Genomic DNA, 24,676 nt, shown 5'->3' on the forward strand with positions numbered 1-24,676 from the left:
CTGGAAATCTTTCACATCCTGTTTACGGCGGGCCAGACTTCAGCCCAGGACCGCAGAGAACTGGCAGGCCTCCGCCTGGACACAACTCTCTCCTTCTATCTGCCTACAGATCTGAGTGCAACATCTGCAGACCGCTTCACACTGCTGCCTTCATATCAACACCTTGAAACTAAAGCAAACAGGCGCAGCTCTAGCTTCTAGGGGAAACATTTGATATAAAAGACTCTTATGCAGAAATTAAATACGATGAAGTCCAAATCACGTGTCACCTCTTAATATTCATGTCAAGGTTTAATAGAGTAATGTACTTATTTGCAATGTTCAGTATCAAAAGGGTGTTTGCTGAGTGGAATAAAAGAGAGACAAAATTGTCCATGTTTGTCCAAAATTGTCCATGCTGTCATTCTTCCCATGAATCTGTTAAGACCACACACTACCCACACCTGACTGTCTCAGCAGATCTCGTCAGCGGCACTTGCAGGATTTGACGACCATATTGGAGAGTTGTTCAACACGTGGTGTACGACCGATGAAGTACATGATAGTGAGGGGCTCCAGGTCTTGAGGAACACAGCAGGGTGTTGCTGAAGCCTCAGGATTCAGCTTATTATACAAAGGAAGGATCTGGCAGAGACGGTTAGAATTAGTTATAAACAGAGTTCCCTTTCTACTTCATTAACAGCTCATGTAACAATAAGGATAATGAGGATAACAAAATATTTTTTATATGTAAAATTACATTTTTAGTTACAAAAACAAATATGTAACTGTGTTACACTGTGAATGGAGCAAAAGGATTGTATAAGCTTATATATTTTGAGTTTGAGCAGCCCTTTGCAAGGTGTTTGGCCTTTTATAATGCTGAGGTTAACCATTCATAGCCAGCCATGGTGTTCGGCTGCCAGAAAACAATTCACATTAGGCTCAATTAAAGGTCATGCCATGCTAATTTAACTAAATGCAGCATTAATACCAACTCACCATGTTGTAGTGGTTATTAGCGCTCCACAGATAGGGACAGTTGCCAGCACAGAAGTTTGCTCTATAACCTTTGGGCTCATGGATCCATTTCCAGTTTAGATCACGTCTGAAATCAATGTAGAGTGAGCGAAGGCAGCAGGTGTGATCTGATCCACTGAAAAAAGAAAAGAATCATAAACAATAAGCCCAGTGGTGTGTCATGGGAAAGTGACAGCAGCTTTCCACTGCAGTAAAGCTGTCTCAATAAAGCCCTGCCATGCAGTAAAAACACACACTCAAATATGTTTTTCCACAAAGCTGTCCATAAACATAGGTCAAGAAAAGAATGAAACACGCTGGTTAAATAGTGTCATGGCTTGAAAGTTCCCTCTGGTCTTACCGGGAGCAGGTGATGCCGTCTGTAGCCGCAGCTCTCTTCTTGCGGTTCTTCCTGGTTGGGTTGTCCACTCTGTCACTGGGCAGCAGTGTGAGAATGAGGTGAGGTGTTTTGGTGCTGAAGTCCGCTTGACCTTTCACCTGGCCGGGCTTTCTGATTTGACGCAGCTGTTCATCATCAACACCTATGGAAAAACAGGAAACTTTGCTGTATTCAGTTCACTTTTGTCTTCTCTCCGTCGGCCTTTCCTACATAAAGAAAGTGTTTTAGAACAGATGAACACAAACCTGCAAAGAGGGCCTCCAGATCTTCACTCTTATTGGGAACTATCTTGTTGGTTGATGGGACAAAAGTGCAGCAGGGGCAGTGGATACTCAGTTTTAAACCCAAGTTGTTTTCTAATTGATACAAAGAGATGATAATTATTATTTTGAGCACAAAATGTGAAAAACATCGTCTAAGGCTTACCTGCGTCGGACACCCAGTCTTTAACGGTCTCTGTGACGTCCACAGAAATCCAGGTTCCCTTTGCCCTGGTCTGGACGGTGCGGGAGTCAATGTAACGCTGTGTAGATGTGCTATCCTCATCTGGCTTTAGTAACTATTTACAAAAAAAATATTTTCTATAAACGCACAAACTTTGGTCACCAAATTATTTATGGTGGGAAATGTGAAAAATTACAAACACTAACTTTCTTCTAAAGCTATCAAACAATTTGGTCTAGACAATTTAATTGCAATGCTGGCTCATATCTGTGGTGAGACTGGATCCAAGGAATCTAGTGTCTCATGTTTTGACATGATTGAAATCCTGTACCTGGAAGATCTCCACTCTCTGTTCTGCTGCTTGGGCCTTTGGGTTGGGAGCTCTGAAGATCCTGAACTCGGCTTTAACCAATGTGCTGTTGGTCAGATCCACTGAACTGACATCAAAGTGGACCACTCTGAAATGAGGGTCTGGTGCCACAGGCTGCAGGGCATCTGAGGGAAACATAGCGCTGTTTAGACCAGTTATTTACATTCTCCTGCATGATTATTATGAGGAATGTCTTAGAAGTAGCATTTTCTATGTGAAAAAATATTGATCTAATAAAAAGACGATGCAACTGTATGGCTCAATGTGAAACGTTACTTCATATGCATGATTAACATCTTACTGTTTTCTGTGCGCACGGGAAGCATGTCAATCCGTTGCACCTCTTTGGCGTAGTAATCTTCCTCACTGCTCTCACGGTCGCACGCGGACTCAGCCAAGCGCGCGCGCTCCTTGAGCAGCTCCCGCGTGCTGTTGTAAAGGAGCATGACCTCTGCGGGCACCGGGGCCGGAGGCTGATCGTCGTCATCGTCAGGTGGGCTACGGATGCGCAGCTTGCTAAGGATCTGTCCCCGCACTGCCTCGATGCGCCGAGACTTCTGCTCATCCAGGTTTATAGACTGGCACGTGTTGAGCCCCACCACGAGCGCTCCGACCCGGAGCAGCAGGAGCAGGAGCAGGTGTGGGGGCCACATGGTCCGATACCGATATTTCGACATCAAATATCCGCTTAACCACAAAAGCACGTCTCTGCCGTTTGTTGTACTGCTCACAGCTTTATTCCACGCAACAGCAGGTCTCCCTGATGCAGACTTTTGCTTGAAGAGACAAATAATTGGCCTGTCGCTCACTTGACTTCAGTTTGTATCGTGTGGAAGTGTTGCCTCTTTTATCCCCTCTCCATTTCCAATCTGTCCAAAACCTGCTCTCAAGAAAACAGTCGCTGTAGCTCAGCCCATGTCGCAAACAATGTAAATCATCAGTTGCTCATTGCGCCAGTCGCGACTCCCGTGAATTGACCTCCGCCGGACCCATGAGAAGCGCACAAAGTGAGTCCATTCCAGTTATGTCAATCACAGCTCACGAGGTCCTCCCACTGCCAGTTTGAGGTAGAGTAAAAACAGACGGCATTAAAACTAAAACGCAAAGGTGGATTTATGTTGGAAACACCATGGTGGCCTTTTTATCGCCTCATATAAACATCAAAACATGGAAAATTTCAGCCAAAAGACATGTTGCAGTAGCTGTATGAATGAATTCCCTGTGCCTCAAAATAATACATAAAACTATAGGCTACAGTAAATTTCACATCCAAGGTTTCAGTGTGGCCCCCCAAAAAATCCCTGAAATGACCAGCAGCAGCAGGACGCTTTAAAAAGTGAGTGCAGCAGGAGCCGGAGAGGCTGTGACGGAGAGGGAGGCGCAAGGGCGGAGGAGGTGGTGGTGGTTATGCTGTGGACGGTCACAAAAATCATGAGACTGTATTATTATGTAGGCAAGGGCCATCTTCAGCTGTGGGAAACAATGAGTTAAACACTTTTTAATTATCCACAGAAGACTCCTTAACTTCGGGTAGTAGAGCTAAATACAACTTTTTGTATTTAGCTCTACTAACTTTTAATATCTTAATAAAAAATGATTTAATTCATACCACATTACACTAATGTTAAATCACTCCATTGCGAGCAAGTTTTAGTTTGTATAGATATATGGTACATTTATGTTCAAGCCATTTTCTTTGACGTTGTCAGCCTTCGGTCTCATTCATAATTATAGCCTTCAGCAGGACTGTTAATCTGTCTGGGTGGTTTTATTGCTGCTACGCTGCCATCCCATTATACCGCTATTATAGTTGTGGAGACTGGTGCATAATTGCTTTAAGTAGAAGGGAAAGGTAGGAAAGACCAAAACTGCTTTAAGGCTTATGATCAGTGCAGGGCACCTCCTCCACCCTTAACGTTTTTGCCACAGAAGCTTCTTAAAGTCATGCAACAATCACAAGTTCTCCTGTTCCAACTTGCTACATCTGAGGAGTATTTTTTCCCTTCATACCAACCACAAGATTTAAGAATCTAGCTTTGATAAAAAAAAAAAAAAGGCAGACAATTCGTTTGACATCAAGAATCTGCCCCGGAGTGTGGTGTAATGTCTGGCTTAAAAAATAAAAATAAAATCCTCCTCAAAAACAACCTCTGGCCCGGCCTCTGTTGCCGCTTTTTCCGCAAAATCCAAATATAGAAAAAGCCACAACCACGTCATCTGGCGTAGAGCATTTTCTTAACCCTGAGGAGGCCGATGTGGAGTTCAGAGTCGACCACAAAATTCAACAAAGGCATTATTTGTGCATGTCTGTAATATGATCCTGCCACATTTTCCACAAAAACCAAAACTTGGCTTTGGTCACGACAGAAACAGGGAGTTTTATGTATTTACAAAAGAAAGAACAGAAAACAGAGAAATCTTTGTGGTGTAACATTTCAAATTACAAATAAGATATTACAACTCTAATGAACCTAACAATGTCCAGAGATGTAACTATCAGAGTCAAGCATCAATCTGAATGAAAACCTCTCAATAATTCAAGATGCTTATGAAGATCGCTCATGGAGTTGTTAAACAGTGATCTGCCGTCTACGCCTCATCTTCGTTCAGCAGCATGTTCGGAATGCCTCTAGAAATGGGAAACTCCCGTCCTGATTCAGGACACTTCAGACAGCCTTCAATCACCTCCACCTGTAAAACAATATAACATAAGTTTGACATGTACTGGGCGTAGCACCGTAGAATGTGACTTATCAACTCAAATTATGTATGTATGTAAATTGATATCACAATAACTTGTATAACTAAATAACTACTAAAATAAGAGGTCCAAGGCAATTTGTTTTTGTCTTATTTACACAAATGTGACCATGAGGCAAATGAGAACTTGTACTTAAACAGTGATCATGCACCTGGTGTTTTTTTTAAATACACTGAGGAAGTACTTTGGGCCTTGGTGTTTTAATCTTCTAATTAGGGTTTACCCTCCAGGACCTCGATGAGTACCTATTTTAGGATAACAAACCTGTAATGATTTTGGTGAGCGCTCCCAGCAATTTATTATTCCTCATTGGTGTATACAAAGATCCTAAAATCTGCCACGTATCGTGACAATATGTAGGGCTTCATAATGTAACTAAGCTAAATGTATACTAAACTAAATGTATTCTAATCTTTAAATAACCGATCAAAGTACAAGACCTCTAAAAGTGCTCTGTGCACTTTCTTGAGGAATTCTTCATTTTTGTCATAATCTGGAAGAAGATCATCTGGCAAGTCTTGTCGGTGACCCAGCTGCAAATATATTACTTGAAGTTATTCAAAATTGGCTTCAGGACAAACAATGAAAAAGTTGAGGTTTGATTTCTACAAAAATAAAATCACCTCTTCTGCAGCATGAACAAGAGCACTCCACTCCAGTTTGGGAATCATCCGACTGACGAACTGAGGGTTGAACTCCACCTCGTTGAGCTTCACCTCGGTTGCCTTAAAATGAACAAGATAATAATCATACAGACCCTTTAAAATGCTTTGTCAAAATGTAGTCAACATAATACGTTTTCAAATTTCAATGATTAACTGATATCAGATTTAAATGGTAAAAGTATTTATAACAAAACTGAGGAATGATTTTGTATTTTCAAACAATTCTAATATCATCTAATAAACAGTGAAAATCGCAATTGTAAATATGTTGTAACTGGACACTGAGCTAACTCATGTATCTGAATGGTATCAAACTCTTTCTTTTTTTGAGTAAACTTATTCTGTAGTTTGTTTACTTTTAACGGACTATTAGCACAGCAAATTGGCTTAATTACATGTGTATAATTCATCGCCAGTAATACAATGAAATCATCAATAATTCAATTGATAATTTAGGTTCACAGTAAGATTATTTCACTAAAGTCCATGGACAGTGCAGCTTTGGACAGAGAGCTTCACGATCTTTACCTTTATGAGCAGCGGATATCCTTTTGTGACTCCTTTTACGTGAGATGTCAGCATATTATGCGTAAGTAACTTCATTCTTAAGTCACTAATCTCCACCAATAACGACGCACACAAATATTAAAACTAAAACGCTGAAATTCACGTGTGGACCGGAAATGCTTCTGGTTCGTCACTTAAAACATCCCCAGAAACATTTTCAACGTAGTTTTCAGTTCCTTCTTTTATTATAATTATTTTTTAAGATTTGTTTTGTCCGGAGGCTTGGATCTATTATGTTGCATGGATCTACTATGGAAATGGGAGACGAGAGGAGGGAGGACATGCAGTATTGTCGGTGTTGGGATTCAAACTCACGACACTGCGCCGGCTGCACTTGGAGACAAGCACATGTGCACTGTGTGCCTTAACCACTCGACTTTTTCTCTTTTCTTTACGATTTTTAAAATAAATGAACAGAGAATAGCATGTATTTAAGCAGGTATACATACATGTTAAATGTGCGGTACTATGACATGTAATTGACTATAATTACCATTTTCAGTTTTTAAGCAGATTTGAATTTTTATTCAGATTTTTTTTATTAAGGCTGTATACGCTATCTCTTTGCACCAGCATCAACCGGTTAACATTAAAGCAGATACACATTACACAAGTGGTGCAAGTAGACCCAAGTCATCCTCATAGACATATTCAGAGACTGAAATGTTCAGATGCAGTTACATTTTCTTCGTGTATTAAAAAACAGACATTCCAAATTTCTCGTTTTTATATGCCCATTGCCCAAACATAAACAAATATGACGTTAAAAGATTAAAATGTTGAACAAGGCAACTAACAAAATGGGTCAAAGCATGTATGAAGATGGAAAGTCATTCTGCAGTAGGGCCTACACAGAGATCAAATTTTACAAGGTAACGAATTATGAAGTTCTGTCAGAAAGTAAATACATGCTGCGTAACAGGGAAAGTCAGTTGTTTGGTTCAAGAATTTAGTTAATTGCAAAGGTATATATGGCACAAATTATCAAATGCATAGTGGAAAATTGTTTTTTCAAACATTTTACAGGCTCAACAATACCCATGACCACCAATCCAGTAGTCAAAACAAGATGCTGCTGACATGTATTTGCAGTTTCAAAGTGGATAAGATTGCAAACGGACACAAAACGTATGAAGCCTTGAAAGGGCACTAGCATAATGAAAGCCTTGCCTTCATAATGAAAGTTCTAAAATAAAAAACGTTAAAAAAAAACAGTAGAGTCATAGAGACTGGTCTGTAGACCACAGTAAGCTTTAGCATTAAATCTGGTGTGAAATAAACAATGTTTGTTGCCGAACCTAACCTACAAATATGAAAACAAAAAAGAGTACATTTGTATTATAAAGATAAGTATAACAGATGGTGTTAGTAACTGCGGTAGCAGTTTGTGTTATCTTATTTTGACGCATTATAACAGATACTTGTTAGTCCACACACGCGCACGCACGCACATACATACATGCAAATACACTTTTAAATGCATTTGCTCCCTTCAAGTCAAAAATAATCAGCAAACATTCACACAAAAGTGTCTTCCATCATTCTTGGCTGTCCTCTGTGCGCCATTTGAGGAAATCTTCCTTCCGTGCGTCTGGCTTGATCTGGTTCCTCATACCACCAAGAAGATTGGAAGTGGCTTCTGATGCCACTATTAAAGGTCTGACAACAGTAGGTGGGATCTGCCGTAGAACCCCACCAACAGCACCAGGGAGACCTTTCTGTTCATGTCCACGAGATGCTACATCGCACAGAGTCTGCGCTGTGTCAATCACTCCCTAAACACAATGAATTGTACGAACAGTACATATAATTAGGAAATCAGAAAATAAATAAAATATTGAGTTGTAAGGGACAGTACCTCTCTGACTGTGTCATAAGCTTTAGCCACTCCTTCCCTCAGATCAGCCGGCTGAGCTGCTCTTCGTGACCTGCTGCATGTTGCTCGGCCTTCAGTGATGGCGAATCGGTTCAGCGGCGGTGTTGGAGAAAGGATGTCGTACACAGTCTCTGCTGTGGCCTTAAATGATAAAAGTTTACAAAATTAAGAATTTGGACGAATAATACACTATTGCTAATACCGATTTATTTTCTGATACCTGTATAGCCTGAACCAGCCTGTTGCTCAGTTCCAGAGCAGCTGATGCAGTAGATGTACCAAAAGATGCTGCCCCCCTCTGGAGACCTCGAATAATGCGTCCATCTTTTCTATATTGCTCTATGGGTAACCAAAACAAGTCGCGCACACCATGGACTGAAAATAGAAAACACATTCATTATTCTAAGCCTGAGGATACACATCATATCTTAACTTTCATAAAAACAAACTTACATAGCTGTACAACAGAGTGCATAGGGCCTACACCTCCCAAAAGGCCTGGCAGCTGATTCTTCCGAATGTCTGCAAGCCATTCAGTGACTGCATACTGGATCACTTTATCAACACCAAGAAGGCTGGAAGTGTAACAATTATTAGAAAAACAAACCATCATTTCCTAATGAAGTAAATAGTATGCTTTAGCAGTTAGACAGATACCCATGTCTACAACACAGCCTCTTCAGTTTAAGCTCAGAACAATTTAACTGTGCCAGGCCAATCAAAATTCCTGCAAATGTTCCCTGAAACAGAAAATATAGTGCTGTTATTACAATGACTTAACATAAAGATAAAATAACTGAAATTAATACCTGCTCAATGACAACATGTTTGCCATGATAATCCAGCCAGATAGGCACTTCAGAGGTGAAACGGAACTCCCTAAATCAAAAGAATGAATGAATGCATTCTTAGTTCAAATATTGCTGTAACTAGTATCTGTTTACATCAAAGCCTGTTGAATGAGTGTATTTACTTGTATTTACATGCTAACTCCTAAAGCTTCACACCATCAACGTACTGTGCACCCCATATTCCTTTATGGCTTCATGATTTTACCGGAAATAGATGGGCTGGTCAGATGAAGAGGCAGAGCCAGCAGAAGAGGAACTCCTTTCACTGTAGGTAGTTTCCACGGAGGCTGAAAGATCGGGTCCCAGGCCAGCTTCAACCTCCTCCATCTGTGTAGAGTCAGCTGTAACTGAAATAAAAAGATCCAGTCAGCCTTAATGTGTTTAAAAAAGGAAATAGAGCTACCTGATTAAAACAGCCTACCCTCAGTGGCAGGGTCCATTGGCAGATATGGGTTAACATAAGACGCTAAATTGCTAAAAAAGTCTTTCAGGAAAAACAGTGCATCCTAGATAAAAGACATTTTATTATATTACATTACTTTATAACCAATCACTATGATTCTACATGTTTAAGAAGTTACCTGGTCAATGTTTAACCTCAATGGCAACAAGCTGACCCTGAGACAGCACTCTGGACCACCAAGGCCAGACTCTGGACACACCTGCAAGGCCTTCACTGTCAGCTGAAACCAAGAACAAGTCTATATTTACACTTACGTCATACTTAGTACAAACCAGCTACTCTCCAGTCTCTCACCATGTTTGAGTGGGCTCGCCGAGGCATGCTCTCACTGGTGTAGAGGTAGAGGAATTTGTTAATTTGTGAGGAGGCCAGGCGGTCCCGCACTTCTAGCTCCTGTACTATGAACACTTGTCTGGACAGTGGCTGCTCTCCATTCAGACCCATTACTCCACCTGGCACCGGTACTCCATCTCCCTCTTGTCCTGCTAGAGCAACGGGGTAGGTTTCATGTTGGAATGAAACCTACAGCCAAGAACAAGAGATTAAATTAGTTAAGTTCTTTTTACAGATCCGTCAGCTTTGATCTGGTTTAGTTTAGTTTTAGTAACACACCTTGGTTAACTGGATCTCCATTAGCAAGGAGTGTTGACGACCACTGCCTCCTGCCCAGCGCCAGGAGTTTTGTGGACGCGAAGAGCCCGCAGAGCGGGATGGAGATCCTCGAACACCAGGAGGAACTGAACGAGCCCTGTGCAACAATAAGAAATGTTAATATGTCAATTATACAGTATTTTCATTCCCAAACAACTTTGACAAGGACTGTTTTACCTTATAGCATTTTGAGTATGTATAGATATGGATTTGCCTCCAAAATCTTTTCCTCCATAAAGATGCCAGACCACAGAAATTTCTCGCAGCACCATTCTGTTTTTGGGCACAGGGAACCGGCTTGGAGCACGCAGCAGATCTGAGCTACCTCTTGGTATAGAGAAATGACTCTCTTTCACTCGTATGGAACCCTGAGCTAGAACTGTAACCACTGGCTCCCCATCTCGGGGCTGATTAGTGGATAGAAGTGTGAATTATTTCACAAGCAATGTCAACTGGTAATTTGTGAACAGAAAAGTTAATAATCAGACTTACGGGAATTCCCATGCCCGGAGCTTCTAAAATGCAGAAGTCATCATTGTCAGTGGAGCCCTCTGATGCTTCATCTGACATAGTCATGTCCGGCTGAGCTTCTGCTGCTGTGGCAACCAGTCCATCCAGCTCAGACTCATCAACGTGGACAGCAGAGGGGCTGCGCTTTGACGCTTCACCCGGAAACAGGTACACAGACACGGGAGAGCCTCGCGGCACGGAGCCCAAGCCTGCACAAATGAAGTCAGTATGATGAATACCAATCTACAACAATACAACTAAATATTGAACCAATTCAAATTAAGCAGGAGTAATATCAGAGATACCGATATCAGAACTTTCTTCTGCATGGCTCTTCTCTGTATCGATTAAGGCATCTGTTAGATCACACTGGTTAATCTCAGCAGTTTCAGCTGGAGGGCAGGCCACCACAGACGCAGAACTTTCAGATGGCTAACCAAAAGTTCACATACACAGAGTTAAGAAAATGTCCAGCTGCTTTAAACTTGTTTGAATTTCCTTTAAATCTTACTGGTAATTTCTGGCCAGCAATTTCTGTAGGAGAAGCATGGCGTGGAGGAGGATGAAGGTCGCCCTGTGACACCAGGTACTGTAGCAAATTTACCAGGGCAGCGCAGGAATCAGCACAGGTGTGTAGGTGGACCACATTATTTGAGCAGCGCAGCTCAAAGAGTGGTTGAGACTGACAAAATGGAGAAAAAGTATGACAATTAGAATTGAAGTACGTTTTAAAAAGCAATATTGTGGCCAACACAGTATTACAAATATTTTCCATTTCTACCAAATTATGCCTGGTTTAGGTCCAAAAAGATGTTTTGTATTTCGGTAGTTAAATACCACTTATATTGCACAATAGTTACTCACCAGTTTGCCTGTATAACTTCCTTTCCATGTGGTTATGGCAAGCTCCAACAAGTCAATGTCCAGAATACACACATAATCTACGTGACACACAGTTGTTTACGTCATGTCTTGGGTCAAGCAAAGGAAGGCGAATAATCATTATCATGTTGTTACCTTTTCTAAGGTCCACTGCATCAGTCTCACATTTATCAGAGAGGTAGAGAGCAGAATCATCTAGAATGAATCTGCCAAATTTTTTTACATTGTAATATTTTACAATAATATTTCCTTTAAATCTGATAAAAAACGCAAGGAGCTGTACCTGAGGTGAAACGTTGCAGTGTCAACAATGATATTACTGGACAAAGAGAAAGACTCTGCCGTGAGCAAAACTCGCAAAGGTAAATACAGTGGTCTGTTAAGACAAAGAGGATTGTGGAATTGATATTTTTGTAGCGGCCCAAATATTTGATTTGTGCCGAATAAATATGGAGATTCAGCAAGTTTACCGGTAGTCAACAGCACAGGAAGCAAGGTGTGTATGGAGGACAGTGATGACAGCAGGAGCAGTGTATCCCAGAATAGGATCATCAATGACATCAAGAAATTCAACTAGCTGGAACATGGAAATTGATATGTGCAATTACACAATTTTACAAAGTATAAGCTAATAACCCAATCCTCAACAAAAGAATAGTTACTTTTTTTTTAAATGTTGTGTCAATTAACAGTTTTGTTCCTATAATTTGATATCTTTACCTGCTCGTGCCAGCTTTGATCCGTTTGTGTCATGTAATGTCTCATAGTGGCTCCTTGCAATCGAAGAGCAACAAGGAATTCCTAGAAAACATGACAATATAGAGGTTTACAGTAAAGATGGTCGATGAAATGAAAAATACTGATAATAAAAAAAGGAGACGAAGACCAACTTTGACATTCTTCTTGAGGTCAAGTGTGATTTTAATAGCAGTGGACAACATCATTGAGTCAGCCTCTCTGCCACTGACACTGCTTACACCAACTTCTGTGGGATAGATGGTAGGGTCTAGGTGCTTTGGAGGGGAAAAACTAGAGATATCCAAGTGTGTCGGTGTTAGGTGGTCTTTCACTACAGCTTAAAAAGAGTGAATAAATTATTAGATAGTTTAGTTTAATAGTTACATGTATTGTTGCTGACATTTAATACAAATTACGAAAATAATATACCTCGATGGTAGAGCTCAACTTTTCTGCTTTCCACACATAGGTAGTTTAGGTTAGGATCGTTCTGATACTGTGCCACGCTGAAGATCTTCCCTCCTTCAAGATCCAACATAAACTCCCCTTGACCCTGTTCTTCCTTCAGATTGGGGGAAAAGTTCACCAATAGCTGATATTGTATGTATAACAAAAGTCTATAGCAGGGGTCGGCAAAGGTTTATCTTTTCGAGTGCACTGTGAAAGTAGGGCTGGGCCATATGAAAAATAAATGAATCACAATTTAATTTCTCATATTGATCAATCTCGATTTTGTATTTAAGTAAAAATGGCTTTTAGTAATGATTTTTGAAAATCAACTGTAGATTCAAAACCCCCTCCCAAGTAACTGACAATTTCACATGATTTGATCTTGATCTATCAAGCTTTCAATTATTTGTCCAGCCCTATTTAAATATTCATGCCTCCGAGTGTGCCAGTCCAGACACTTGTCACATGATAAACACTTTATCATACATTCCATTGCCACATTGCAGTTTTTATATTATACTTTTTATACTTATATTACCTCTCCTTGAACCGACACCTTAACGTGGTGGAGGGGTTTGAGTGCCCGAATGATCCCGGGAGTTATGTTGTCGGGGGCTTCAAGCCCCTGGTAGGGTCTCCCAAGGCAAACAGGTCCTAGGTGACGGGTCAGACAAAGATCGGTTCAGAAGCCCTCTATGATGACAACACGAACAAGGCAGTTTACGTCGCCCGGATCGGCGTCACCGGGGCCCCATCCTGGAGCCAGGCCTGGGATGGGTGCTCCTTGGCGAGCGCCTGGTGGCCGGGTCTTACCCCACAGGGCCCGGCCGGGCACAGCCCGAAAGAGCGACGTGGGGCCGCCCTCCCGTGGGCCCACCACCCGCAGGAGGATCCATAAGGGGCCGGTGCAGAGAGATCTGGGCGGCAGTCGACGGCAGGGGCCTCGGCGACCAGATCTCCAGACACAGAGACTAACTCTGGGGACATGGAATGTCACCTCGCTGGGGGGGAAAGAGCCTGAGCTTGTGCGGGAGGTTGAGCGATACAGACTAGATATAGTCGGCCTCACCTCCACGCACAGTTTGGGCTCTGGAACCCATCTCCTCGAGAGGGGCTGGACGCTCCACTTCTCTGGTGTTGCCCGCGGGGAGAGGCGGCGGGCTGGTGTGGGCTTGCTGATAGCCCCTCAGCTCAGCCGCCACGTGTTGGAGTTTACCCCAGTGAACGAGAGGGTCGCGTCCCTCCGCCTTCGGGTGGGGGACAGGTCTCTCACTGTTGTGGCGGCCTACAGGCCGAACAGCAGTGCAGAGTACCCGGCCTTCTTGGAGTCCTTGGGAGGGGTACTGGACAGTGCACCGACCGGGGACTCCGTTGTTCTACTGGGGGACTTCAACGCCCACGTGGGCAATGACAGTGACACCTGGAGAGGGGTGATCAGGAAGAACGGCTTCCCCGATCTGAACCCGAGCGGTGTTCAGTTATTGGACTTCGGTGCTAGCCACGGATTGTCCATAACAAACACCATGTTCAAGCACAAGGGTGTCCATCAGTGCACATGGCACCAGGACACCCTAGGCCGGAGGTCAATGATCGACTTTGTTGTCGTGTCATCAGACCTCCGGCCGCGTGTCTTGGACACTCGGGTGAAGAGAGGGGCAGAGTTGTCAACCGATCACCACCTGGTGGTGAGTTGGATCCGCTGGCGGAGGAGGAAGCCGGACAGACTTGGCAGACCCAAGCACATTGTGAGGGTCTGTTGGGAACGTCTAGTGGAGCCCTCTGTCAGTAGGGTATTCAACTCGCACCTCCGGGAGAGCTTCTCCCATGTCCCGGGGGAGGTTGGGGACATTGAGTCCGAGTGGACCATGTTCTCCGCCTCCATTGTTGATGCGGCTGCTCGGAGTTGTGGTCGCAAGGTCTCCGGTGCCTGTCGTGGCGGCAACCCCCGAACCCGGTGGTGGACACCGAAAGTAAGGGATGCCGTCAGACTGAAGAAGGAGGCCTATCAGGCCACTCTGGCTTGTAGGTCTCTGGAGGTCATAGACGGGTATCGGCAGGCCAAGCGAGCCGCGGCTCGTGCTGTCGCAGAGGCAAAAACCCGGGCCTGGGAGGAGTTCGGGGAGGCCATGGAGGAGGACTATCGGTCGGCACCAAAGAAATTCTGGCAAACCGTCCGGCGCCTCAAGAGGGGGAAGCAGTGTCTCACCAACACCGTTTACGGTGCGGGTGGAGGCCTGCTGACCTCGACTGGGGATGTCGTCGGACGGTGGAAGGAATACTTTGAGGATCTCCTTAATCCCTCAGTCACGTCTTCCGAAGAGGAAGTAGAGACCGGGGACTCGGAGAATGGCTCATCCATCACCCAAGCTGAAGTCACTGAGGTTTTCGCAAACTCTTCGGTGGCAGGGCTCCGGGGGTGGATGAGATCCGCCCTGAGTACCTAAAGTATCTGGATGTTGTAGGACTGTCTTGGTTGACATGTCTCTGCAACATCGCGTGGCGTTCGGGGACCGTGCCTCTGGACTGGCAGACCGGGGTGGTGGTCCCTCTGTTCAAGAAGGGGGACTGGAGGGTGTGTTCCAACTACAGAAGGATCACACTCCTCAGCCTCCCGGGTAAGGTCTATTCCAAGGTACTGGAGAGGAGAATCCGACCGATAGTCGAACCTCGGATTCAGGAGGAGCAGAGTGGTTTTCGTCCCGGTCGTGGAACACTGGACCAGCTCTATACCCTCCATCGGGTGCTCGAGGGTTCATGGGAGTTTGCCCAACCAGTCCACATGTGCTTTGTGGATCTGGAGAAGGCTTTCGACCGTGTCCCTCGGGGTGTCCTTTGGGGGGTGCTCCGGGAGTACGGGGTCCGGGGCCCTTTGCTCAGGGCTGTCCGGTCCCTGTATGACCGGAGCAGGAGCTGTGTTCACATTGCCGGCAGTAAGTCAGACCTGTTCCCAGTGCATGTTGGACTCCGCCAGGGCTGCCCTTTGTCACCGGTTCTGTTCATAATTTTTATGGACAGAATTTCTAGGCGCAGTCAGGGGTCGGAGGGTGTCCGGTTTGGGGACCACAGAATCTCATCTCTGCTGTTTGCAGACGATGTTGTCCTGATGGCTCCATCAAACCCGGACCTGCAACATGCACTGGGACGGTTTGCAGCCGAGTGTGAAGCGGCTGGGATGAGAATCAGCACCTCCAAATCCGAGGCCATGGTTCTCGACCGGAAAAAGGTGGCTTGCCCTCTCCAGGTGGGTGGGGTGTCCTTGCCCCAAGTGGAGGAGTTCAAGTATCTCGGGGTCTTGTTCACGAGTGAGGGAAGGATGGAGCGTGAGATCGACAGGCGGATCGGTGCAGCGGCTGCAGTGATGCAGTTGCTGCATCGGACTGTTGTGGTGAAGAGGGAGCTGAGCCGAAAGGCAAAGCTCTCTATTTACCGGTCGGTCTACGTTCCTACCCTCACCTATGGTCATGAGCTTTGGGTAGTGACCGAAAGAACTAGATCGCGGATACAAGCGGTCGAAATGAGTTTCCTCCGCCGTGTGGCTGGGCGCTCCCTTAGAGATAAGGTGAGGAGCTCGGCCACACGGGGGGAGCTCGGAGTAGAGCCGCTGCTCCTCCACGTCGAGAGGAGCCAGCTGAGGTGGCTCGGGCATCTGTTCCGGATGCCTCCTGGGCTGGGTTTCAGGCATGTCCCACCAGGAAGAGGCCCCGGGGAAGACCCAGGACACGCTGGAGAGACTATGTCTCTCGGCTGGCCTGGGAACGCCTCGGGATCCCCCCGGAGGAGTTAGAGGAAGTGTCTGGGGAGAAGGAAGTCTGGGAGTCCCTGCTCAGACTGCTGCCCCCGCGACCCGGCCCCGGATAAAGCGGCAGAAGATGGATGGATGGATGGATACTTATATTATAGCTCATTAATTCATAAAGCCATTCAAAAGTTATTATTATATAATATAATTATTATATACACTTCTAATTAGTCCTGGCACAAAACTAAAAGAGGGTTTTGGGATCCATGTCCAACGTATTGAGAAATACATTTGAATGCCTTTCCACAAAATCAGCCACAATAAGGACATTTATTTATGTGAAATGACCTCAAGAAGTGTTTGGCAGCAGTTCTTTGATGACAGCACTTGTACTTGAACACACAGTGCTGTAACACATACCACACTTGGGAAAGACGGCAAAGACGTGGTTGGCTGAATGAACGCATCGCTACAAAAGCTGATGTCAATCATCTGCTTCAAGCTGCCGGAGTGAGAGTGCGGTAGGTATGATATGATGCGTCAATGAGTGCAGCTAGACATCAAATTGTTGCAGACCATTTTGCTGCACGTGCCTGGATTTGCCGACCCCTGACCTACAGTATATCAGAAGGACTAAAAACAGTAACATACTACCTTCTCATCTGTCCGGGCCTGAAGACGACCTTTGTCAATGGTCACAGTGAGAGAGAGAAGGCTGAGAGTGTGGAAGGAATGAGCGGCTGCCTGTTTTTTTCCAGAATATTCAGTGGCCAAGTGGTAAGAGGAATCTTCCTCCTCAGAGTCAGAGTCTTTACAAACAAAAATATACTGCATCACCCAGAAAGCAGGTGTATGTACAACTTGTGACAAATTTTATTCTCGTAAAACTCACCCAGTCTAAACGCTGATTTGCAGAGATGAAACTCATCATACCTATGGCTTTGGCCGGGGCTATAGTCTGAAGGAGGAGGTGGTGGCGGTTCCCACATCAGAAGATCGTTATTGATCCTTAAAAACAAGACATTTACTTAAATGTACCAATTTTTGAGATCGAATAGATGACATAAGAAGCTCCAATGTTTTGTGACAAACCTGTTGTAGATACTCTGAAAGGCCTGTTTACTGGGCAACAGTATGTATACCAAAGGCAGGCTGATGTCCACAGCACACTGACTATGTGCAACACACTGGGCTTGAAACTGCCTCATCTCTTCTTCATCTGCAGGAATCACCATCTGCAACAGAAACATAAATGAATGAAATGCAACTCAATTCAACTAAAAGATATTCTGTGACATTGCTTGGACCTCTTCCGTTTCAAACATTGTCCGGTTAGAAGAGAAAGGGGAGCTTGTTTTATCTTGAAGTTCACAGTGGCTTTCAAAAAAGGCAGCTCCTTGGTCTCTGACGGGTCCCGCTCCACTCAGTCCTGCTGCTGGGTCATGGGCCTCTCCGCCACGGACACGCACTGAGATCCTGGCCATAACAATAGTGTGTATATCTAAATGTTAGCAGGGACAAGTACATAAGTGTGCTTCCTACCTGGGAATAGAGTCTTTAGTCTTTTGTACTCTGACACATGGGAAAGATCCTCCTTCCCAGCCCTCGTAAGACCCTGGTAAAGAAAAATATCCAAGACTAAGACTTCTTTGTTTATGAAGGAATAAAGATTAGAGAATAAATTATTATTATTATTATTGTCATTATCATTTGTTTATTTGGTCGGGACAATGCATGTTAATGAAAATTCATGATACTTGCTGGATTGAAGCCATGGACTTATTTTTATGACCAAAGACACAACAGCGCACACTACGGCCGCGCAGTGGCACTAGGCATTCCAGTGGTCTCCCATCCTAGAACTAACCAGCCCAACCCTGCTTAGCTTCTGAGATCTGACCAGATCAGGTTTTGACAAGTGCTTGACTATCACATCATAAATGGTAATAAAATACAATTATAGGGCCATGTTATCTGAAATGACAGTTTTAACAAAGTTCCCACCATGAAGGTCTGTGAAGGAAGCCTCAAGCAGCTGAGTGAGGCTGGGTGCCCAAGGCTGTCCCGGCATGCTCTGCTCCTGGAGCTCTGGAGCTTCTTGGTGCTTGATCTCAAGTTCAGTCAACTCCAGGACAAAGGTCTCTTGACGGACTGCTCTTTGGGTTGGGGGTCTGCGCTTTGAGGGAGGCCGTAAGTCTGGTATGGGAAAACGCAATCTGAGGACTGCGTGAGGAGAGAGGAGAGAAAAGGAAGAATACAGCTCACTGCCCAAGCTCTAGAAAAAGATAAAGCAGAGGGACAGTTAAGTAGGACACAAATGTTGAACATAATTGTAGAAAAAAATAACTACATAAAGTATAGAGCAACCAAACATCCACCTATTCCCATATAGATTCCCCAGTATATCCAGACATTGGGGTCATTAAGTGTCTTGCCCATGGACAGTATGCACTGAAAGGAGCTGAGATTGAACCACTGACAAGAATAGTATTTTTGACAAGAATAGTATTTTAACACAAAATGACCTGTGTCTGTCCCGAGCTTGGACTCTGTGAAGGACAGCGACTGAAGGCTCTGCTCAGGTTACTTAAACGACTGAGGATGTCCAGGTCCAATTCGGCAGTCAGCTCGGCCAACTCAATTCGCACCACACTTTCTCTTCTCAAGATCCGCTGTTTACCCTAGTAAGACACATGGTGATAAGTTTAGCAGGAGATTTATATTAATACAGGCTGGAAAATTGTAGAAAGTAGAAAAAGTGCTCTTTGCCATGTTTTTACAATATAGGTAATATTTACCTTTTTATTGCAGAAATGTTTTGCTAATTGTGACAACTATTGCAGTCAACCTGTGTGTACCATTGCATTTTTACAAATACAGTTGTCAGCCATTATGTGTTTTATTACTATAACAAACAGTAATCTGTGGATATTCTCAACAGCAAACAAACAAAATATAAGGAGACTTGTTGATCTCAAAAGCACACAGGATGTACCTTTCTCTGCTGTTTTTCACTGAGGCTGTAGTGCAGCTGAGCACATGGTCTGGCTGTAGATCCCACTGTAAATAAACCTGCTTTCTGAAACTGAAGCAGCTATAAATCAAGGAAATATGTTATTGATGTTTTAAAATACATAATTTATAATAAAAAGCCTCACTGCCTACCTCAGTGTATTGTGGCTTGCCTTCTTCCCAAAGGCACTCCAGCAGCTCAAGTCTGCTGAAGGAGAGATCAGAAGTCACTGCGCGGCTACTGCGTCTTCCACTCCACATTTCACAAGAAACCTGCACTGCTGCTCCCGTTAACCTTTAAATAGCATACCAGAATATTTTCACCTGGCAATTAGTCGTAGACTGTGAAGATGAAGCCACAAAGAGCAGCTATACCTGAGGTGGGAATGTGGACAAGCTTTAGCAAAGCCGTCTCTCAAATGGTGGAAATCTCTTTCACTAAACATGCTGTCCTTAAAGGACGCCAACTCCTTAAAGAAAACCTGAGACACCTGTGCTAATAATGTGGGGTTCTGGCTGCTGGTGGATGGGTCCTCTTGAAGAAGAGTGAGTGTGAGCCCACCAAGCGTCAGACGTAGCAAAGCATCAGGCTTCATCTGCTCTGCTTGGCCACTACGTGACCGACCTGCAATACAGAGTCATAAGTCAATTGTAATTGCAGAAAATCTACTTAAGGTGTAATGGACGATTTTTCGGTGATTTGCGCACTCCCCCCGTGCGGACCTACCGCTCACCTGCGCTGCATTCCATTCAACCTTTAATACGGTATGCTCAATTTCTTTTTTTAATGCACTGAATTTTACAATACCTCTGAACCTTGTGCTGGCTTGTGGTAAACTTGACAAGCAGCCAGCTACTGGATATCGTCTTGAACAGTTCACCATCCCCTAATACAGGACATCATCATGCATCAGAAAAAGTACCATTTTTTTTTTTTTTTAAACTATTTAAAAAAAAATACCTGTGCAGTTAATACAGTGGGTTGTGTAAGACTAGAAAGACTATGAGAAGAAGACTCCATATCACTGTCTGACATCTCACTTCCAGAGCGAACCGAGGTAACACTACTACTCATCCCTCCGGGGCCCATTGAGTAAAACATTTCTGAAAGGCAAACACAAATGCAATTACCTGAAGTGTTATGACTGACCAAAGTGTTGACAGCTATAATATATATAAAACATTTTTTAAATATAGTACTAACAAATATATATCACGTTTTCACATTGGAAAATGCACTATTCCTACCTCCAATTTCCAGCCCAGTCACACAAGGTTCAAGCTCAGCCTCATCTTCCCACTCTGCATCTCTTGGGCTAGAACCGAGTTGTTTACTGAGGTCTTCTTCAATCATACGTAGATCGTCAGAGTCCAGGGGACGACAGTGCACCCCTTCAACCTTACTGTCAAGCTCTGTAAAATAGATTTACAACACATTAATTTTACAATTTGATATATTAAACATGCTTTAAAAACATGTTTATTAAATGACTAAAATATATTTCGAAAGGCAATGAATAACCTAATGGCCGCCTTCAAAACTATGTTTAAATAAGTAGAATGTGTGTTTCAAAATGCACATATACAAAAATTGCATATTTGGAATTTACACAATACCAATGTTTATGCAGAGGGCCGCGAGCAGGTCAGTGAGATGGGTTATTTGATCTGGAGACAGCATCATGTGAACACAGCCCACCTTCCCATCCAACAACAACTAATGACGGGACAGATAAACAACAAAACTCAAATTGGGCATTTTATAGTAGGCAGCATCACATTTGTAAAAGCACAAGCCGAAAATGTCCATTTGGTACAGAACTGAGCATAATGTGGCCCGACCATTAAATTAAATGAATGAATGAAATACTAAATTACACTAGCCTATATTTCACAGAAATGTGTTTATGAGCATTTATTATGCCAATGATTGCGTTGGTCTCTTTGCCACATGGTTGGATTCGAATAAAAATAATTGCCCACCCCTGATTTTGTTTGATGATTTGATGAGTGCTTTTGGCCTATGGTCTAGTTACAAAAAGAGGATGTGCCACAAGTTATGCTATGTGTCACAGAAAAAAGAGGAAAAAAAGGGTCAAACCTTTGGTCCAGGAAGCATGTCATTCTGTTTGATCTTGACAACAGTCTCAATAAAACCAGAGCAGCTTCCAATGAGAAGAGGCTGAGAGACGGGACAAGACTTCCCCTCGTCCCCATTTTCATCATCCTCTTTCTGTCCCTCATTGACTGTGGCTGCATTTGTATGTTCAGGGTTATCCTAACAACCAGAAAGACAATATTTAAATTTAGTCATAAGTTTGTCAATTTCACATGATGAAGGTTGTTCAAAATCTCCCATCTCAAATACATGGCACAGTACCTGTACTATACCAGTGCTGTCATAAAACAGCTGAACAGCGCTCAGCTGAAGGATCTTGTGCAGGACAGCAGGGGGCTGGTGTATGTCGACTGGCACAGCCGTCTGACTAGCAGGGTCCCGCACTGCTTCATCAAAGTACTCTAGCCTGCTCCACACACAAGTCCCACAAAATATAATGCATACAGACACTATATAACATGTTTCTATGTGTAACTGTGAGTCTCCTTTTCTGTCATAATGCAGGGGAAGTCAAATTTACTAGTTACCTCACTGTATTTTAAGGAGATTTCTGGTTAATAACTTAATGACTGTAACCAAAAGCTAAAAAAATAATAGTTATAATAATAATTTTAAGATATGTCGGTGTAATCCCTCATTCGTCCAGGCGTGTTCCATAGTAGAAAAAGCTTCAGTTGTAGTCATCTGGACTCAGTTAGAAAAAAATGAATGAAAGGCAACAGAAACAGAAATGGAGGGCTAAGATTCAATCTTCCTGGTATCTATAATGGAATACTGAACCCCTGGAAAGGTAGAGGACCAGGACAAGGACATTTAGATGCTAATCAGGTACTCAGGGTGGTTGAGCCAGGGTCTCACAAAGACAAAGAGGACTCTAATAGCCCATTAAAATTCTGAATAGGCTAGCTCGGTAGATACAAGGGGGGAGTTTCTGTTGAAACAAACAACTCTTGCTACTTCAGGAAGGCTCCGCCCAATGGGTGGGTCTTACCACAGAACAGTATTAATATCGGAGTTCTCGATCTAAATTCTTTTATTGACAATGACTCTTGGATGAGAGTCGAAACGTCTATTTTTTCTAACTGAGTCCAGATGACTACAACTGAAGCTTTTTCTACTATGGAATAATTTTAAGAGTTTCCTAGCTCCAATCATCTATTGAAAGGTATTCTGATAAAAGCATTTGAGACCTGAGTGATAAACATTGCATCTAAATGTATATTAAAAAGATTGTGAAATACATTTTTGTACATCAAATAATGTAGAGAAAAACATGCACCGTTTGATTTGCACTTCTAAGGCCACATCTGATTCCAGATCGAGGGGATGGTGCTCAATGCGGACAAGCGTGTCTAAAAATGTGACTTTAATGCGACGTAAAACTATGGACAAACAGAAAGGCAATGATTAGTAGTAATAAAATCAGATTAAATATGATCAATATATTATTCAAACAATAATTAAATCTTACCCGTCTCAATAGTTTGTGCAAACATTTCAAGCCCTTCCAACGGGGCTGCCGGTTCTTCTGATGTCTCAGGAGGGTCTTTAAGACACTCCTGGGCCAACTGCATGCTGGAGGTCATGCTTGATGACCAAACTTGTGAGTCCCACCCTCCATCTTGACAATTTGCATAGGATATAATATATTGAAGAAGAATATATTTTGTATTGTTTGTGCATGAGTAACAGAAGAGGGACAAATGCAGAACGAAAGTATGTGATACAGGGAAGTCTTGAGGAGAACTTACTTGTCCTGTACTTGGGTCGACATGTTATCTGTAGACCAGAGACCTCCAAGGTGCAGTGATCAGTGAGTAGAGCCTGCCATGGTATGGTTACCGTTATACTGCTCACAAAGCCATCAACTATCTCCAGAGGTACCCCCACAGACTCCAGGAGCTCATTGACCGCCTGGAAGAAAAAGTGTCAAATTTACAAATGATCACCTGCAATTTTGTTTTGCCAGGAATATTCCACAGTATGGCATTATATAACTAGCAGCTGACACATTTGAATCATGTTACAGGTCAGATCTGTGGAGAGATGACCCTGCTCAGTTACAATGCATGTCTTTCCAGGGATTTTTGAGCAATATTAACACTTATATATTATATGTTATATGTGAGCTAGACGTGTTGATTGCCATACTGTGGAATATTCCGGGCAAATCTCCATGGAGATGCAATTTATTTACACAATAAACCAGTCGGTTAAATCCCTCATTCCTCAAGGACTATTCCATTAATTTACGCCAATTACAGTAAGTACCTTGTGTAAATAATAATGTATTAAAAACGTTGCTGTTCAGTGATCTGTTAAAATCATGTGTTCGAATTACTCCATCTATTTCTTGGGAGAAATGCGATCTAGCCTCAGAGTGACGAGTTTGTTGTTGAACTCAAGACCTCTTGCGAAAGAGTTGGGACAAAAACACGACAGCTCTAGCCGTGATAAAAAAAAAAAAACGTATTTCCTTTGTTTAACTCACCCAGACATCGAGGTTTATGTCCTTGATTATACCACTGCCATTGTATAAATCCAAGCCTAGCTGGTCCAGGCTGAGTCTTTCCTGCAGAAAGTGTCCGAGGTAGTGCTGTAAAAGGTATCGACAGGCCCGTTTCTTGATGGAGCCCGACCAGGGGAAAAGCCAGCGAGACATGGGGCCAGAGGGAACGAGGAGTGAGGGCGAAGAGCTGGCGGAGAACGAGTGCGACAACAGTCCTCGAACAACTGCATAACAGACCCAACACTGAGCGTACAAAAACAAGGAATCTAAGAGGAGTCGACGCTAGCTACGGGGGCTAAGGAAAAGATGGTTCACAATTCCTGTGAACCCCATAGGCTGACACTAGAAATCCCAGGGCCGAGGAGACCCACAAGACGCAAACTAATCAAACTTCTGACAGTCGATTCTGTTCATATTTTTGGCGAGATTTGGTTCGGTCTTCTCGGTGCGTATCTCGTCTCTGGATTGTTTATTGTTATCTGACGCTGTGCGTCATGCGTCACAGCAACGCAAGATCCCGGAAGTACGTTTCTAAACTTTCGTAATTATTTTGCTAGACTTCAGCTAGCACACCATGTTCATTTTAATTAATTACATTCAATACTAACTCCACTGCCACAAAGGCACGCATTTGAAACATAAATACTCAAGTTGTATAAAACATTTTTTA

At 43.4% G+C, this 24,676-nt stretch overlaps 3 protein-coding genes across 3 annotated transcripts; all 3 read right to left on the reverse strand.

Moving 5' to 3' along the window:
• Nucleotides 1–263: 263 nt before the first annotated feature.
• On the reverse strand, nt 264–2,955 carry tgfb5 (transforming growth factor, beta 5). The gene is made up of 7 exons (XM_072437654.1): nt 2,515–2,955; nt 2,175–2,338; nt 1,826–1,958; nt 1,645–1,755; nt 1,361–1,541; nt 982–1,135; nt 264–624 (listed from the first exon to the last, which is right to left on the reverse strand). The coding sequence occupies exons 1-7, from the start codon at nt 2,888–2,890 to the stop codon at nt 466–468; spliced, it is 1,278 nt and encodes a 425-aa protein (XP_072293755.1). The 5' UTR covers nt 2,891–2,955; the 3' UTR covers nt 264–465.
• A 1,620-nt stretch (nt 2,956–4,575) lies between these two features.
• trmt112 (tRNA methyltransferase activator subunit 11-2) lies at nt 4,576–6,304 on the reverse strand. Its single transcript, XM_072437655.1, has 4 exons — nt 6,168–6,304; nt 5,598–5,699; nt 5,415–5,507; nt 4,576–4,904 (listed from the first exon to the last, which is right to left on the reverse strand). Exons 1-4 carry the CDS (start codon nt 6,240–6,242, stop codon nt 4,803–4,805), a joined length of 372 nt encoding a protein of 123 aa, XP_072293756.1. The 5' UTR covers nt 6,243–6,304; the 3' UTR covers nt 4,576–4,802.
• Nucleotides 6,305–6,781: 477 nt separating this feature from the next.
• atg2a (autophagy related 2A) lies at nt 6,782–24,431 on the reverse strand. Its single transcript, XM_072437656.1, has 42 exons — nt 23,989–24,431; nt 23,249–23,411; nt 22,969–23,118; nt 22,777–22,879; nt 21,759–21,903; nt 21,480–21,656; nt 20,996–21,095; nt 20,627–20,791; nt 20,340–20,482; nt 20,187–20,265; nt 19,754–20,003; nt 19,532–19,673; nt 19,362–19,460; nt 18,892–19,047; nt 18,371–18,641; nt 17,909–17,981; nt 17,674–17,842; nt 17,459–17,601; nt 17,259–17,374; nt 17,021–17,175; nt 12,607–12,739; nt 12,330–12,514; nt 12,160–12,240; nt 11,910–12,016; nt 11,723–11,815; nt 11,575–11,645; nt 11,422–11,498; nt 11,069–11,239; nt 10,863–10,989; nt 10,540–10,766; nt 10,225–10,454; nt 10,009–10,144; nt 9,691–9,918; nt 9,515–9,616; nt 9,355–9,439; nt 9,139–9,280; nt 8,892–8,961; nt 8,740–8,822; nt 8,536–8,657; nt 8,303–8,457; nt 8,065–8,223; nt 6,782–7,981 (listed from the first exon to the last, which is right to left on the reverse strand). The coding sequence occupies exons 1-42, from the start codon at nt 24,157–24,159 to the stop codon at nt 7,745–7,747; spliced, it is 5,991 nt and encodes a 1,996-aa protein (XP_072293757.1). The 5' UTR covers nt 24,160–24,431; the 3' UTR covers nt 6,782–7,744.
• Between the last annotated feature and the right edge of the window lie 245 nt (nt 24,432–24,676).

The sequence above is a fragment of the Eucyclogobius newberryi genome, unplaced genomic scaffold (genome assembly GCF_026437365.1).
Source record: "Eucyclogobius newberryi isolate DKJ021-1_F unplaced genomic scaffold, fEucNew1.0.hap1 SCAF_11, whole genome shotgun sequence".
In the NCBI taxonomy this organism is placed as follows: domain Eukaryota; kingdom Metazoa; phylum Chordata; class Actinopteri; order Gobiiformes; family Gobiidae; genus Eucyclogobius; species Eucyclogobius newberryi.